The sequence below is a fragment of the Hippocampus bargibanti genome, linkage group LG08 (genome assembly GCF_051943395.1).
Source record: "Hippocampus bargibanti isolate YZ-2025 linkage group LG08, ASM5194339v1, whole genome shotgun sequence".
Taxonomy (NCBI): domain Eukaryota; kingdom Metazoa; phylum Chordata; class Actinopteri; order Syngnathiformes; family Syngnathidae; genus Hippocampus; species Hippocampus bargibanti.
In genome coordinates, this window is record NC_142741.1 from 6,492,828 (window position 1) to 6,511,311 (window position 18,484).

Below are 18,484 nucleotides of genomic sequence, written 5' to 3' on the forward strand. Positions count from 1 at the left end.
GTGGACTAACAATTCGCTACTTAAACCCTTGGAGCAGCCATCTTACGTTGCCTTGCAACTTATAATAATAATAATACTTCTATTGGATATTGTCTGAAAAACATTGATCAGTGCCTTTTAGTCTCCTCTATGATGGAATTAGAGCCTCTCAAACAGGGAACTTCACGGTGTGCATCCACCATTTGGCGTGTGTGGTCTCAGTTTAATGAATTGTAACTTACAGAGTTTAGACTAACATGGTTTCCCAAAGGCCTTTTGTTTCATTTGTTTCCGATAAACGTGGTGTTAGTGTACGAAATTTATAATTTGGATATTATGGGTGCCAACGATTTGTTGGTACGGCCTATCGGAAAAGAAAATAACATGAAAAGGCCTTCGTAAATGGCAACGTAAGATGGCCGCCCACCGGGAGCACGGGCTCAGTTGGCCCTAATGGCGGCAGGTGCATGCTTTTCCAAATCAAGACCATCCACCCATAATCTCAAACACATTTTTTCCTCATGAAGATCGAGTGCTTAAAGAGTGGCAACGTAAAATGACCGCCGGAAATACAGGCTCAGTGGTTCAGAATGGCGGCAGCTGTGTTGTTTTTTCCGAATCAAGACCATCTACCCATAATCTGAAGCGATTGTTTTCATCATGGGGGGCATTGCGGCCGTTCGGGACACAAAATAACACGAAAAGGCCATTAGTGCTTTTTCGAGTGGCGACGTAAGATGGCCGCCGGGAACAGAGGCTCAACTGGACCTAAATGCGGGCAGCTGCGTGTTTTTTTCCAAATCAAAACCATCACCCATGATTTCAAGCGATTGTTTTCATCATGAGGGTCGTTGTGGCTGTTTGGGAAAGAAAATAACACGAAAGGGCCACGAGTGTTTAAAGAATGGCAACGTAAAATGGCCGCCGGGAATACAGGCTCAAGTGGCCATCATGACGGCATTAGCGTGCTTTTCCAAATCAAGACCATCCACCCATGATCTGAAGTGTTATTTCTTCATGAGGGTCGCAGGCATTCCGAAGACAATCACTGCCGTTTTTGGGCAGTAGCAACACCAGTCAATTTGGAGTACAATACATTTGTACTCCAAATTGTACTCCTTCTCCTTTGTGTTACTATTATTGTTCATCATTCCTGATAAGCGGCGATGCAAACGGGGCTGTATGCACATTGTCCGAATAATTCCAATTCCTCATCTTGAAAATCAAGCAAACCCTTTTTGCCCTCATTTAAAAAAATGCAGATTACAGATTAAATTCCTATCCAACACTGACGGACGTGGAGATGCTTTAGGCGTGGCGCCAGGTAAATAGACTCTGCCAGGATCCACTGCAAGCAGATTCCTCCCAAACTTGGCAGTGCGCGGAAGGTAAGTCCCTGGATTTGTTTTTCTGAACACTTTTTAGACATTGACGCATTTACCATTGCATTTAAAAATATATATATTTCAGGTGACGATGCACCACAACAAGCGCGGTGAGTAATTTGTCATGATTTCTCTTTCCGTAGATCTTTTTATTTTCCCCCAACAGAAATTGTTTTCTTCTTTTTTTTACAGGAGGACACTGCGGGCGCGGTGGCGGCAAACACGGGCGCAAGCACGGCCACGGTCACGGGCACGGACATGGATGCGGACATGGACCGGAATGTAAAAAATGTCGTCGGCGGCGGCACAAGTTAGGGCACAAGCATCGCAAGTGTCACAAAAAAGGAAAAGATTCTCGTGGGGTGAGATTTTATTTACTTCTCCATTTTTCTTTGTTTATTTGGAGCTGTAGTGATGGACCCGGGTCACTTTGACCCGGGATGGCTTTGTTTATCTAAAAGTACCAGAAAAGCTTATTTTGATTTCAATATTATAAAAGGCTGAAACAAGAATAGTCATGTTTTTTTTTTCTAATGTTAGTATACCACAAATCAATCGACAGTGATACCTCGGTTTACAAACCTCTTGGCTTACAAACTTTTCGGTTTACGAACGTTACATTTATGAAAATTGTACCTTAGCATCCGAACTATTTTTCGGGATTCACACGGAGCGCCACAATGAGTGATGTGACGTTCGCGAACGAGCCTGTTCTCCTTACAAGAAAATTGCAGCCGACTGTTTTTTGTCCTCTATTCCCCGCCCCCAATCTTCAGTTAAAGCCGCGTGATTGGTCAAGAATGCGGCAGTGAAGGGAGGTGGTTTAAACATTAAAGAGAGAACCAGATGACAGAGAGAGTGAGGAAATTGATAGCAAACAGTGAAATTTGGACTCGTTTCAACTTTGATAGTTCAAAGGCAGAGTGTAGACTGCAAGGTTAAAATTCTCAATAAGCTATCAAAATGCAAAATGAAAAAAGCTATCAACCCAGCTAAACAGAACACAATTGATGAGGAACAAGGTAAAATTATCGCAGAGAAAGCACTTACAAGGGATCATTCCTCAAGTTGGTGAAAGAAGGCTACGTTCCTCATCATCAAGTGTTTAACGCTGATGAAACCGGCCACTCCATTCCATCAAGCCATCAATGACCATCACAAAGGTAAATAAAACGACTTTATTGTACAGTACAGTTTATTTCTTTAATTATAATACCATAGCACATTTATTATACATAAAAAGGTATATTTTGTTTATTTTTAAGTCTTAGAAAATTAGAAAGTAGAAAATTATGTTTTATGGGAACGGATTATTATCATTTTAATGGTTTCCTATGGGACATTAATTTTTGGGATAGACACTTTTAGCCTTACACACACTGTCTGGGAACCAATTAAGTTTGTAAGCCAAGATATCACTGTATATTGATAAAATTGATCGAATGGAAGAAAACGATGAAAAAAAGGTACACAAATTATGAAAAACAGCTAAAAATACATGACGACAAAAAAAATGTACAACAAAAATCACATTTTTATGCTTTGTCCGCTTTGGACATTATCAATGCAGATGAAATGGGTCAATCTGACCAACCACATAACATGAGGTTCATTTCCACCACACTTGTGCATTTATAAATAACACATTTTCATTTCTACCGGTCTAAAAAATGACCCGTTTCTCTTCTGTTGTTTGCAGTCGTCCAGCAGCTCCTGTACGAGCAGTAGCAGCAGCAGCAGCAGTAGCAGCAGCGACTCCGACTAAAAGACGACGACAACCAGACCTGGAAGGCCATCAAGCATCCGCTTTGTACGACTTCTTTGGATGAAGATAATTGCACAGGATGTGCAAGTGCGCATATTTTGCGATGGTGCAATAAAATTGATTGAAAAATGAAACCAACGGATTTGGAAGGACTGCATTATTCAATGGCCATGATACATTTTGCCTCCGGGACGAATTATGTGGTGAGAAGGCGTCCATTGAAACACAGTCGGCTGCTCATGTACATGTTAGTTGATGTGTTTTGAAAGAAAAAAAAATAATAACGAGCTAGAGTATTGTTATTAATTTATTTATTAAATTCTAAAAAAGCTTCTCAGTCAGTTATCCATTCAGAGAGGTAGCTAGCTAGTTAGGTAGATAGGTAGGTAGGTAGATAGCTAGGTTGGTGGATGGATAGATAGAGATAGGTAGGTAGATAGATAGATAGATAGATTGGTGGTTGGATAGAGATAGATAGATAGATAGATAGATAGATAGATAGATAGATAGATAGATAGATAGATAGATAGATAGATAGATAGATAGATAGATAGATAGATAGATAGATAGATAGATTGATTGATTGGTGGATGGAGATAGATAGATAGATAGATAGATAGATAGATAGATAGATAGATAGATAGATAGATAGATAGATAGATAGATAGATAGATAGATAGATAGATAGATAGATAGGTAAGTAGATAGATAGATAGATTGTCTGTCTGTCTGTCTGTCTGTCTGTCTGTCTGTTAGATAGATAGATAGATAGATAGATAGATAGATAGATAGATAGATAGATAGATAGATAGATAGATAGATAGATAGATAGATAGGTAGATAGCTAGTAAGGTAGGTAGGTAGGTAGATAGCCAGTTAGGTAGATAGCCAGTTAGGTAAATAGGTAGATAGCCAGTTAGGTAGATGGGTAGCTAGTTAGGTAGGTAGATAGCTAGTTGGGTAGGTAGGTAGGTAGGTAGGTAGATAGCCAGTTAGGTAGATAGGTAGATAGGTAGATAGACAGTTAGGTAGATGGGTAGATAGCCAGTTAGGTAGGTGGGTAGATAGCTAGTTAGGTAGGTAGGTAGGTAGATAGCCAGTTAGGTAGATAGGAAGATAGCTAGTTAGGTAGATAGGTCAGCTCCTAAATTTTGTTTTTCTACTTCTTTCTTCCCTTTTCTCTTCCATTCATCCCGTTGCTGCCTTGAAACGTCAATTTCTCCAGTGCGAGACTAATAAAAACCAATCTAATCTAATTATTTGATATTTTGTTTTGCTGTTGTTTTGACTTCAACAGAGCTTGGGCGCCATCTTGTGCATTTTCTGGGACGCTACATTGGAGTCCTGACGGCTCAAATTGATATGGGAGGACTTCTTTAATCGATTGCAAACATTTATGCTTTCCTCTTCAGAACTATTTGAATCATATTCATAACTGGATGAGTAACAAGAAAGCATCTTCTCCGAATCTCAAGCCATTGTTTTGATTCTAGAGCAGGGGTCTCAAACTCAATTTACCCGGGGGTCGCTGGAGGCAGAGTCTGGGTGAGGCTGGGCCGCATCAGAATTTCAGACAATCAATTGACAGACAATCCAATCCAATCAACTATTGATTTCTTTGTTTGAGCCAAATTTGAATATGCATGTAGTACTCGTTAAAAATGGGTGTCTTTGTAGATCTGGAGAAAGAATACGACAAGGTGCCCAGAGAAGAGCTGTGGTATTGCATGAGGAAGTCTGGATTGACAGAAAAGTAGGTCAGAGCGGTGCAAGACATGTATCATGACTGTAAGACAGTTGTGAGGTGTGCTGTCGGTATGACTGAGGAATTCAAGGTGGAGGTGGGACTCCACCATGAGTCAGCTCTGAGCCCCTTCTTGTTTGCTATGGGGATGGACAGGCTGACAGACGATGTTAGACAAGAATCTCCTTGGACCATGATGTTTGCAGATGACATTGTGATCTGTAGCGAGAGCAGGGAACAGGTGGCGGAGAAACTAGAGATGTGGAGATATGCCCTGGAAAGGAGAGGAATGAAGATCAGTCACAGCAAGACGGAATACATGTGTGTGAATGAGAGGGATCCAAGTACAAGAGTGATGCTACAGGGAGAAGAGATAAAGAAGGTGTGGGGCCAAAATGCTTTGGTCCATCGTTACAGATCGGCCGTAATTTCATTAATGGAATGGATGATTGTTAATTGCAATTTGGATTTGGAAATGCATTTGTAAGATTTGTCAATAACCGGGAGGTTGTATTTTGTAGCGGAGCGATTCGTTATCTCCTCCACCCGCGGGGAGCGTCACCGGTGTACACCTCGGCTTCAATGTCATTCAAGCCCTTGATCTCTTTGATGTGCGTCTCAGCCTGACGCATGTCCCACGCTTGAAAATGATATAAAAGTAGCCGTTGCGGGACAGAGAGAATCAGACTCATCTCGGACTCAGACCCAGAGAAACACGCAGCTCGCAAAGACCCGCTCAGCGTCGGACGGAGTTTCACAGCACGACTTGCTCGACTCCACGCCACGATCACCTGCCAGGGAGATCTGACAACGAACCTACTTACAAAATAAAGAGAAACATCAAACTCTTTCACCACAAGTTTGGGTAAGTTAACATGTTCCATCAGTTCTGTTTTCTTTTTTTGGGGTGTGTGCACTTGATTACTATCACTGCGATGTTTCCTCTTTATTTTTATAACGTTTTCCAAAATAAGAGTTTATGTATCTGTTTTCAATGCCGTCAGAAGACGAATATATTTATTTACTGCTGTGGTTTATGCTACAGAGAAATTGAATCAAAATTATCTTTAATCTAGAACTGCTTCATGTAACAAAGTGGGTACAGAAAGTGCTTAAGAATGAATGACTCTCTGTGTCTTTGTGTTGTCATATAGTCTTTAAGTTGTCATATTTGTTATTTAGTTGTTGTTGTTTTTTTTTTTTTTTTTGTTCTTTTAACTTCAAGACGGCGCCAAGACCGGCACAAGAAGACTTATGTCCCCTTGTGGCTCCAGAACTCGCTCAGTAAAAGGCTCCCAAACACAAAATGGTCATCGGCACAGCAACAATCAAATAAGCAAAACTATACTCACCATTTGATGACAATGCTTCTTACCGTGAAATGGGCATCTCTTTCCCTATATTACATCACAAACAGGACTTCAAAGTCTATGTTTACAGCTCATTGATGGCTAGTTGATCTCTACTCAATCATAAAAAAATACATCTCATTTCTCATCTGGAGAAATGCTGAATCTTCATAATTGGTTCTGGCTCATTTACTGAGTAAGTAGCATATTGTTTCATACATACTTTGGTATATGTTGTATGCCCCTTAGTCATGAGGTTATTTCTTGTTTACTGGAGAGTTATGGATGGATATGTGGAACAAATTCATTTTAGAGGTACAACATTAGATTTTTGTTTTGTTTTCTCTCCCACGTGTGTTCAAGGTGGTGGGATTACATCATCTCCAGATACAGTGGATTAGCCCTAGCGGAGCAGTCATGCAGTTGTCCAGAAAAGTTTTAAAACATGGCTTCATCATTATCACTCTGTTTGGTCTCATCTACTGGCTGAAAAACATCAAAACTGTCAAGGTGAGAGAAGTTAAAACTTTTCTTGCACGCTATACATGGGTACACCTAAACAGTGTACCCGTTCTCAAACATATTGATTAGAAATGCCAGCTGGCAACGGTGAAGGAAGCCAGGCCTTAAAAAGTCTTAGCAAGCGGAATAACGCAAGCCGAATGATTGAAAGGTTAATGAATGATTTCAAACGATTCATAGGTCTGAAGAAGCAATACCATCCAGTAAGAATCAGAATCAGAAAAGGTGGGGGGGGGGGTGTGAAAGGATAGAAAAACCAGATATTCGAGGCTTAGTAAAATAAAAATGGCAACTACATACTGGAAATGTGCAAAACCGAGAACATCAACGACAACGTTAAAATATATTATGGAGTTGCATCTCAGAATCAGAATGGGAAAACCTTTATTCGTCCCACAAAAGGGAAATTTGCAGTCCACAGCAGCAATTTCAAAGGGGGTGGGGCTCTCAGATTCCATTCATGTGATTTTATAAATAATGCATTACAGCAAAAAAAACAACCAAACAAAAAAACTTATTGCTCAACATTATTATTTATAGTACTTTTTATTTTCGCTGACTAAAAAAAATTGACATCAGGAGATTCTTTGTGTTCTTTTTCATCTCCTGTCTTAAAGGACAACCGACGTCTCCGGACAAGTTGTGTCCATAATTTGTAAAATGGCTTCAAATGACTTCTACTGTGTCACGGTTTGCGAGGTGGTGATGGCGGGTTCGGATCCCAAAAAGCAGGCAGGAGGGAGCAGGAAGTTGTTTGACAAATTGTATTAAAATAAAGTCAGCAGGAACAAAATGTAAAACATCAAAATGATCTGAATGGAAAAAATACAAAGTAGCAACAGAAAACCAAGTGTAAAAGTCCGCCAAGGTTAAACAAACACGTACACAATGCATGCTGCAACCAAGCAGCAAACAAACAATGAATCGGCACCGGATGATCGTGCCCGGTGTCCTTTTAAGTGCCATTGATTATAATGACCAGCACCTGCGAGGCTGCAGGCAGGGCTGACGTCGCCAATCTGATCGGGACGACCAGCACCTGTGAGGTGTAGGCGGGGGCGACAGCGCCCCCCGTTGGTCGTCAACCAGATCATGACATACTGAACGTATTTTACAAAGATTCCACCGCATATAGCTATATTTTACGTTTTAAGACTCGCGCTGAATATTCCGGAAGTCTTGTTTTTGAGTTGGTGACGAGTCCTCACCCGACGTCACTGAAGGAACACCCCTGACCGAAAAAAGGACACATTGTAGCAGTCCTTCCATCACGTCAATGCATTTTGCTCTACTTGTTTGGTCTGAAAACTTCGTGTTGCACCAACAAGAGGCATAAGAGGGTGACAAAGCTCCATGTAAGGAATTAATCAGCCTGTGGAAACCGGCTGACTAATTCCTTACACGGAGCTCTGCCACCATCTTCTGCATTTTCTGTGACACTACACGTCAGTCTTGAGCCATCAAAACGACCCAGAAAACCTTCTTTAATCAATTGCAAACATGTATGCTTTCCTCTTCAGAACTATTTGAATCATATTCATAACTGGATGTGTCACAAGAAAGCATATTCTCCGAATCTGAAGCCATTGTTTAGATCAGAGGTGCTCACACTTTTTTAGCATACGAGTTACTTATAAAACCAATTAAGTCAAAATGATCTACCCACGACAAAAAATGCAAAACATAATTATTTTCAAATGTTTTAAGGATTCTTTGTATGTTGATGTACCTTGCATAACTGAATGAGCCAATATTGTACAACACACATGATAACTACATATACATAACATAATAAATAACGATTAACATTTTTTGTAATTACCTGAGTTTACTTTGATGACTTGCACTGAATTGAATCAGCCAGGGCTGCATAGCCCGGACAGTAGCTGCTGACAGCCAGCCTCAAGCACATTTCCAAATAAATGTTCATCATTCATGGTGGAACGGTATTTGGACTTAATGATCTTCATGTAGGAAAAGGCTGACTCACATAAATAAGTGGAGCCGAATAATGCAGTCAAGGAGGTAGCACATTTCCTCATGTTGGGGTACTTTTCCTGTGTGAGTAAGTTCCAGAACTGTCCATGAGCCCTGCACTTCAGCAGTGAGAACACTCACAATCTCCGATGTCTTTCCACATTTGCTGGGTTAAATCCTCAGCCATGGCTTCACAGCGCCGTGTAACTGTATGTCTTGACCGCTGCAGTGCTTTGATTGAAGATAATATCTCTGCCTTATTTTTAAAGTCTCTGAACAAGGAGTCAGCTGCTTCAACGAATGCTTCTTTTACCATCTCTACGTCTTGGAAGGACTTATCGTTTTTTAACGATGGCGTGACTCACCCGGAACGATGCTTTGGTGGCGGCTTTCGCTTTTGAAGTATGTTGAGTGAAAAATGACTGCTGTCCGGACAACTGGGATTTTAGTTCGTCCACCGTTCTCTTTCTCAGCTGGCTTTTCGGCGGGAAGTCAATGTCGTATTTTCCATGAACAGTCCGAAAATGCCGCTCCACATTTTCCCATTCCGTATGAAAGTAATATGTTTTGCCCCCTTACTTGATCCAGGTTTCTCACTCATTTTTATCACTATATGTTTTAGCAAGGGCTTAAAATCTTAGGGAATTCGCTGACTAGCTTGTAAATTTTGCTGCGTTTAGCGCCGTTGTTTACGCATGCATGGCGACCTCAAGGTAAAAATTCAGTTGTCATCTGATTGGTTGCCCTGTATGTCAATCAAGTGACGGGACGTTTGATAGGCTGACAAATGTTTTTTTTTTTACTGTCACGCTGCGATCGACCAGTACTACCTCCGCGATCGACCGGTAGATCGCGATCAACGTAATGTGCACCCCTGGTTTAGATTCTAGAGCAACGCAAGACGTCTTGGCGTGAGGTCACGAACTGGGGGCAGGACTTTCTGAAAATGCCCAATTCGCAGCTCAATTTTTTGCAGATTTTGGACACTAAGTCATTTTTAGTGGTGTTTTGCATTTGAATAAAAATATCAAAAAAATGGTGTCAGTTGTCCTTTAAGGATTGTTATAAGCCATTTTTTCATTGGAGGAGTTTAGCTACGCACATTAAAGGACAACCAACATCACTTTTTTGTTTCCAAACTGACATCAGAAAACGTTTTAGAGCATCTAAAATACCCAAAACACGCAGGCTGATATTTTTAGTAAAATGAAAAACTCAAATAAAAATGAGTTAAAGTGTCCCAAAAGTAATTCAAAATGACCCCGGAAATTGCGAGTTTCAGAAGGTCTCGCCCCCTTGTTCGTGACGTCACACCAGGACGTCTTCGCCTTGCACTAGAATCAAAACAATGGCTTCAGATTCGGAGAAGATGCTTTCTTGTTACTCATCCAGTTATGAATATGATTCAAATAGTTCTGAAGAGGAAAGCATAAATGTTTGCAATCGATTAAAGAAGTCCTTCCGTGTCATTTTGAGGCATCTGGACTCCAATGTAGCGTCCCAGGAAATGGACAAGATGGCGCCCAAGCTCTGTTGGAAATGGGCTGATTTGTCTGCTGGGAATTTCTGTTAGCTCGTATCAAATAGTAGTCTTGGTGCAACACACAACGATTTACCATCGCGTTATTTATGTGTTTTCCTTCTAATTTCGCCATCAACACAGATCAACACGAAGTTTTCAGACCAAACAAAGTACCCAACATGCATTGTGTGTCGCTTTCTCGGTCAGGGGCGTTCCAGACGTCACGTAGGACATCGTCATCAACTCGAAAACAAGACTTCCTGAATATTCAGCGCAAGTCTTAAAACGTCAAATATTGGTATATGCGGTGGAATCTTTGTAAAATACGATCATTGGAAGTCATTTGAAGTGATTTTACAAATTATGGACACAACTTGTCCGGAGGCGTCGGTTGTCCTTTAAGAGACTGTCTCCCGGAAAAAAAAAAAGGACCGTGAATCCAATGCATCCCCAATTTCCCACGACACACCCAAATGGTCTCTCACTGCATGCTTGTGTACCCTGGTACCTTTTTTTGCAAATCCTCTCAGTGATTCAAACTACAGTAAAGTCTCGTTATATCGATATCGGATATATCGATAGTCCCGGTTATATCGATACTGTTTCTATGCAGGCACGGAGAAAATTACATGCAAACAGGGTCGGATATATCGATAGTCCCGGTTATATCGATATTTTTTCGGACTCCCTTGAATATCGATATAACGAGACTTTACTGTATTGTTAAAAATGTCATCTCTTCAGAAATGGAAGAATCAAACAATGTCGGTGGTGTACAAGTCCCAGAGCACCGATCAGTCAATCAGCGGGACAAGCTCGCTAACATTTCACCACAACCACAGCTTCTGTTCACATCTGGTCCGGCCACCATCACCCTCAGAAGAGTTGGAGAAGCAGGACCTGTTGGATCTCATTGCCTGGCCCCAACTGCCCTCTGGTTCCGCACTACCCACCCTCAGCCAGACAAGTGACCCGGCCCACAGCTTTTTTACAATCGTCCCCGCCAAAAACGACCAGCGTTGGTATGTGGGCGACCAGCTGGAAGTGCTCATCCACCTGCGTGACTTCGAGGGTCGACCCAAACGCTACGGCGGCGATTTTCTGCTGGCTCGGTTGCACTCGCCAAAATACAAGGCGGGGGTTGCCGGCCAGGTGGTGGACCTGAAGAACGGCCTTTATGCCGTTCGATTCCCGCTACTGTGGGAGGGGACGGCTCAGGTTGAGGTCACAATGGTGCACTCGAGCGAGGCCGTCGCCGTGCTGTTGAGGCTGAGGGAGGAAAGGCCCGATCGGGTGTTTTTCGTCAGCCTCTTTCGCCGCGGCCTTCTTTCCGAGACCACAGTTTGCAACGTGTGCCCGCCGCAGGACCAGGGGCAGCTTTGCAACTACACGGACCTTCACACTGGCGAACCGTGGTATTGTTACAAGCCTAAAACGCTCAGCTGCGATGCTAGAATCACCCATGCCATGGGAGGCTACCAGAAAAACCTCATCACCAACAAAGAAGCTTTGCTCTTCCAAAGGTTTGTACTGTAAACTGAAATGATCAACAAAAGCTGCCCTAAAGGTATTTCAAAGGAGTTGAGCCCCACTTGACCTTTTGTCACAGATGTTAGTTCGGACACTGTGAACAAAGGCTCGAACACAGGAAGATTGATTGTCTTTTACTGCCGGCAGGGAACGGAGTCATTCATGACCGATGCCCAACTTCCGCAGCCCTCTGCCAAGCTATTTATTGAGAGTATATGCAAATTTAAAGGACAACCGACACCATTTTTCGTTTCCGAACTGACATCAGAAAAACGTTTCATCTAAAATACCCAAAACAAACACCAATAAAAATGAGTTAAAAGTGTACCAAAACTATACTTCAAATTGATCCCGGAAATTGCGAGTTTCAGAAAGCCCGCCCCTTGTTCGTGACGTCACACCAGGACGTCTTTGCCTTGCTCTAGAACAGGGGTCGGGAACCTATGACTCCCGAGCCATATATGGCTCTTTTGATGATTGCATATGGCTCGCCGATAAAACAAAATACATATTGTGGTTTTTTTCGCCGTTCATTTCCCGTCGGGGCTGCAGTTGGCGGAAAGCGCCATTTTGATTGGATGACACTGACCTAGAATGGCCGAAAGCGCCATTTTGATTGGATGACACTGACCTAGAATGGCAGAAAGCGCCATTTTGATTGGATGATAGTGGCCGTCATGTTGAAACAGGTAAACGCCCCTTTAAATGAGCCCAACTTGTGCACTTCAGCGTGAATGCACCAGAGCATTAGAGGAGAGAAAATGTTCTGATTCTAATTTGCAAAGTAACAATACCATCAATGAAACAGTCGCATGTCAGTGACATTTTAACAAGCCCCATGTTAACGTTAGCATCGACATACTTCTGCGAGAAGTAGATTGCAGATAGCAAGTGTGGAAGCTTATGAGCCGTGTGAAGGCTAGCTAGCAGTAACTTCGCCTCTGGACCGGCAAATTGAATTTCATTCCAATCGTTTGCCTGGATTTTTACCAATCACGAGTAACGGAAAACCATTCATGTTAACGGTGAGTACTATCACAAAGTTATTTTAAATAATACGTTCTGATATTTTGTTGAAAAGTGTCCGCGCTTCCTGTGTGTCTGCGCGCGCGCACGCGAGCATTTGTATGTGCGCGCGCGCGTGCGTGTGGCTCTCGCTGAAAAACATTTCTAAATATTTTACTTTTATGGCTCTCTTAGTCAAAAAGGTTCCCGACCCCTGCTCTAGAATCAAAACAATGGCTTCAGATTCGGAGAAGATGCTTTCTTGTTACTCATCCAGTAATGAATATGATTCAAATAGTTCTGAAGAGGAAAGCATACATGTTTGCAATCGATTAAAGAAGTCCTTCCGTATCAATTCAAGCCGTCAGGACTCCAATGTAGCGTCCCAGAAAAGGCATAAGATGGCGCCCAAGCTCCGTTGGAAATGGGCTGATTTGCCTGCTGGGAATTTGTGTCAACTAGGATCAAATAGTAGTCTTGGTGCAACACACAATGATTCACTATTGCGTTATTTGTGTTTTCCTTCTAATTTCGTCATCTACGCAAAGTTTTCAGACCAAACAAAGTACCGCAAAATGCATTGTGTGTCGCTTTCTCGGTCAGGGGCGTGTCAGATGTGACGTCACGTCAGGCATCGTCATCAACTCGAAAACAAGACTTCCTGAATATTCAGCGCGAGTCTTAAAATGTAATATGTTGCTATATGCCGTGGAATCTTTGTAAAATACGCTCAGTAGAAGTCATTTGTGATCTTACAAATTATGGACACAACTTGTCTCGTTTAAGTGATACATTAGTAAAACACAGTCTTCTTGATTTGAATACCACACCCCTGGATGTCCCACTCCACACCCCTGATAGATTTGTAACCTGGCTAATGAGCTCTTCCTGTGAAGAAGTTTACCAAGTCCTAAATTCTGCCCAAGGCTAGATCGCCTACTTGACGATGACAGTTTAACAGGCTGTGTCTGTTCACCTCAGATTAACCACAGATTTTCTGTGCTTCCATTGTGGGCCTAGTGTTCGGCCAAAGAAGCATACAACAGCATGACATTTCTTAAATATGATAACTTCTATTCTGTCTATTCCATATCACCTTTCCAATTGTTTTTTTTACATCAGTAAGGTGAACGTTAAAGTTCCCATCCACGCTTCCACAACAGACACCATCACTGTACTGCCTCCCAGGAAAGGTACTGCGGCGCTTTAGACCAATATTTCACTTTTTCTGAAATGGCTATTTAGTCACATCATTGTATCTGCTGTCATTGAAGAAAATGCCAGTCAAAAAACGGATCCTGTGAAGCTGGCAACGTCTGGGTACTACTACCAGGACTCGTGGAAGTCATTGGGTGGCGTCCCCATGCGCCAATTTGACGGAGCGTCCGCCATCACTCAGTGTTTGACCAGCAAGATGGTCTACATGTACGGCGACTCCACCATGCGCCAGTGGTACGAGTACCTCCTCTCTGTTCTTCCAGGTGAGTGCTTCTGTCTCATTGCGTTGTGGCCGTTTGTTTCAGGTGGTGGAGGAAAAAGGATTCAAATGCTACAGTATTGATACTCGTGTCACTTTTAAGAAGTATGGGTTTTGTACAGACGCTCCCCAATTTACGAACGAGATACATTGCCTAGCTCTAGAATCAAAACAATGGGTTCAGATTCGGAGAAGATGCTTTCTTGTTACTCATCCAGTTATGAATATGATTCAAATAGTTCTGAAGAGGAAAGCATAAATGTTTGCAATCGATTAAAGAAGTCCTTCCGTGTGAATTCGAGCCGTCAGGACTCCAATGTAGCGTCCCAGAAAATCCACAAGATGGTGCCCAAGCTCCGTTGGAAATGGGCTGTTTTGTCGACTGGGAATTTGTGTCAACTTGTATCAAATAGTCGTCTTGGTATTACACACAACGATTCACCATCGCGTGATTTATGCGTTCTTCTAATTTCGCCATCAACACGGATCAACACGAAGTTTTCAGACCAAACAAAGTACCCAAAATGCATTGTGTGTCGCTTTCTCGGTCAGTGACAATACCTACCGTGACGTCATGGTAGGTATCGTTACCAACTCAAAAACAAGACTTCCTGAATATTCAGCGCGAGTCTTGAAACGTAAAATATAGCTACAGTAAAGTCTCATTATATCGATATTCAAGGGAGTCCGAAAAAATATCGATATAACCGGGACTATCGATATATCCGACCCTGTTTGCATGTAATTTTCTCCGTGCGTGCATAGAAATAGTATCGATATAACCGGGACTATCGATATATCCGATATCGATATAACGAGACTTTACTGTATATCAGTGGCGGTCCGTGCATTTCACACCTAGGCCTTCAGTGAAGTCCTGCTTAGTCCGACTTGAACAAATATCCCTCGTAATACCGTAATTCAGGGGTGTCAAAGTCATTTTTTGCCGCGGGCCACATTGTAGTTATGGTTTCCTCTCGAGGGCCGTTATGAATTTGGGGAACCCATTAGAATGTTTAAATCCCTTCAAATATTACACATAGAGCACACAGCAAATTAATGAATAATTCATTTTCAAATCTGAAGTCAAGAATAATGACTTTTATTGTGGTTGACATCCAAAAATATGAAATTTTGGCTCAGATTTTAGCAATCATCATGGAATTTAACAAGTTTGATTTGCTTTCGCGGGCCGAAAAAAATGATGTGGCGGGCCGGATTTGGCCCGCGGGCTTTGACTTTGACACCTGTGCCGTAATTTATGACACAACGGCTGGAGATATCATTTACAAAAGCACACGCACGCAGTACTGGGTGTGGCATCACCTTAATCGTCTACAACACAGGCTACTGCAAACACTTAAAAATGAATGGAAATTTAAAATCATTTGTCCACAAAGTTTTATGAAGTCCACCAAGAAGATGCAATCTTTAACAAGATTTTACGCTAAATTACAAACCGTCAGTTTAATATAAGAACAACAACAAGACATTCACAAAACGAACTATTTGTTGAAAATAAAAGTAAACAAATCTTTTTCATTTGTTCTTGAGAATAGGCTTACCTACATGCGACAGCGAGCTGTCCTCTCCTTCAGCCATTCTGGGTTAAAAAAGCGAGTAGATACACTTGGTTTTTCTGCTAACTTTTCCGGGTCTGATCTGTTGGAGCTTGGTTGATTTGCATTGCGCTGCCTCCGCTGAGGGCTGAGGTAAAGTGAGTATCCAATCACAGGACGTGTACATGTCATGTTCAACGCGAGGCCCTCTAGCTGGCCTTACTGTGCCAACTCGTGATCTGATTGGCTATCGCAACTATCTATCAACTACATGTGCCCGTTCTTGTACAGCGCACAGACGCCCTCACTGTTGATTCTGAAGGCGTCGGTCAGATTTCATACAGCCTGGTGACACAAGCTGTCTGAATTCTGATTGGATTGAAAACTCTGACCTAAAACTACAACACTGAAAGGAGCATAACCAAATGGATATAATATAACATCAAGAAAACAGTATGTAGAATAATTATATATATATTTAGAAAAAATACTTTTTTAATGAAATTTAATTTTATTATAATTATGATAATGATGTCTGATTATGTTAGGCCAGCAGAGAAGGCCTTGCTGGCTCTGACGGCCCACCACTGAGCTATATGCGGTGGCATCTTTGTAAAATACGCTCAGTAGAAGTCATTTGAAGCCATTTTACGAATTATGGACACAACTTGTCCGGAGACGTCGGTTGTCCTTTAAACTTTAAAGGACAACCGACATACATCAGTATGATGCCTGATGCCTCAAAATGACACAGAAGAACTTCTTTAATCAATTGCAAACATTTATGCTTTCCTCTTCAGATCTATTTGAATCATATTCATAACTGGATGTGTAACAAGAAAGCATTTTCTCAATCTGAAGCAATTGTTTTGATTCCCTAGCAATGCTAGACGTCTTGGTGTGATATCACAAACTGGGGGAGGGACTTTCTGAAAATGCCCAATTTTTTTTGCAGTAATAGCACATTTTAAGTCATTTTTATTGGTGTTTTTCATTTCACTAAAAATATCAGCCTGTGTGTTTTGGGTATTTTAGATGCTATAAAACGTTTTTCTGGTGTCAGTTAGGAAACAAAAAAATGGTGTCATCGTCCTTTAATGTTCCGGAAACAATATTACACACCATTGGCTTTTTTATCCCCAGTAATTTTCTTTTTCTGACAATCCCGCAGTCATTCCGTACCATCCATGCTCTTGCGAAAGCGACATGGCCTCCAATTGCTACTAACCAAATGTTTCATGTGCAGAGATGAAGGAATTCGACCTTCAGAATAACAAAAAGGTGGGGCCCTTAATGGCGGTGGACAACACCCACAAAATTCTGCTGAAGTACCGCTTCCACGGCCCACCCATTCGCATCTTCGCCGTCAAGACCAGCGAGTTGCGCTACATCGCCAACGAGTTGGACGGCCTGTCCGGCGGTCCCAACACGGTGGTGGCGCTCAGCATCTGGGCTCACTTCGGCACCTTCCCCGCGGAGGTGTACATACGTCGCCTTCAGCATATCCGCAAGGCGGTGGTACGACTCCTAGACAGGGCACCGGGGACGGTGGTGCTGGTCCACACGGCCAACCCTCAGGCGCTGGAACGGGACATCAGCTTCTACAACAGTGACTGGTTTACGCTGCAGCTCGACACCATACTGCGCACCATGTTTAAGGGTCTTGATGTTATGCTGGTGGATGCTTGGCAGATGGTCGTGGCGCACCATGAACCTCACGACCTACACCCTCCCAGGGCCATCGTCAAGAACATGGTCGACATGATGCTCTCCTACGTTTGTCATGATGGGACCACGAAAATTGGGTGATTTTTGGAACCAGGTTAAAAGTGTGAAAGGGACCACACTGAAAAAAACAGAGAAAGTTGTAATTAAAGGAGGCTTATTACCTCATTCACTTCCAGACGTGCAAAAATGTGTCCACTGCAGTGCCAGGGTTTTTGTCATTGTCACTTGAATTCCAGGACCCACAGAATATTGAGTTTTAGGATGACATCATCTTTAATACACTGTTAGAAACCTTAGACACTCTTCTTTCATCGGAAAAAAAGAGTTAATTACTACATTAGATGGGTCTGGAGTTATATGTGCTTGAAATGAGGGCGACTGTCCAAAATACAATTCAAAACATACATATTGGTTTATATAGCGCTGAAGCGGGTACAAAGTGCTAACATGGAAAAAAGGGAAATGATGCCTTGTGGAAAAGAAAAAAAACATTGCTGAAGGTCATTGGCAGAGGCCATGGCCAGCGCTTTATTGGCACCCAAGCATGAAAAAACAAAACCAAACAAATTTGGGAATGTCGCTCGACATCCTATTTTCAATTCTTGAATAAATTTGTCAATGCCAGTGAATAAGTTAATTGAATGATCTATTTTTATTTTTTGAAAATGTTTTTCTCTGTTTTTTTGTAACTTGCATCTTTATTATTTTTATAACATTTAAAAACATTTGAAATTGAACATTTGAATACAGAATGCCTTGTGGCCAATTTGTATAACAATATCTTTTTGTAATTGCAAATTATTCAACAATGAAAACAACCAATCAACAAAATTAAAACACAGCAATAACAATAAAGCAAAAAAAGTGATCGATACTGACAAGTTTCCCTTTTTTTTAATTTATATGTTAGCTATCTTGACTATGAAAAAAAAAATCCTCGTC

The 18,484-nt window shown here is 41.8% G+C and overlaps 2 protein-coding genes and 1 long non-coding RNA gene across 3 annotated transcripts in view; 2 read left to right on the forward strand and 1 right to left on the reverse strand.

The window, feature by feature from the left end:
- akap19 (A-kinase anchoring protein 19) overlaps positions 1-18,484 on the reverse strand; it is a 176,024-nt gene that overhangs the window by 101,562 nt on the left and 55,978 nt on the right. The gene's annotated exons all lie outside the window — the stretch shown is intronic.
- LOC148894448 (uncharacterized) lies at positions 1,245-3,263 on the forward strand. Its single transcript, XR_016115764.1, has 4 exons — positions 1,245-1,367; positions 1,450-1,474; positions 1,557-1,726; positions 3,064-3,263. It is a non-coding gene; the product is annotated as an uncharacterized LOC148894448 (long non-coding RNA).
- Positions 5,488-17,780, forward strand: LOC148894449 (NXPE family member 3-like). Its single transcript, XM_089001899.1, has 6 exons — positions 5,488-5,738; positions 6,586-6,732; positions 10,988-11,766; positions 13,901-13,971; positions 14,053-14,259; positions 17,061-17,780. Exons 2-6 carry the CDS (start codon positions 6,640-6,642, stop codon positions 17,621-17,623), a joined length of 1,713 nt encoding a protein of 570 aa, XP_088858025.1. The 5' UTR covers positions 5,488-5,738; positions 6,586-6,639; the 3' UTR covers positions 17,624-17,780.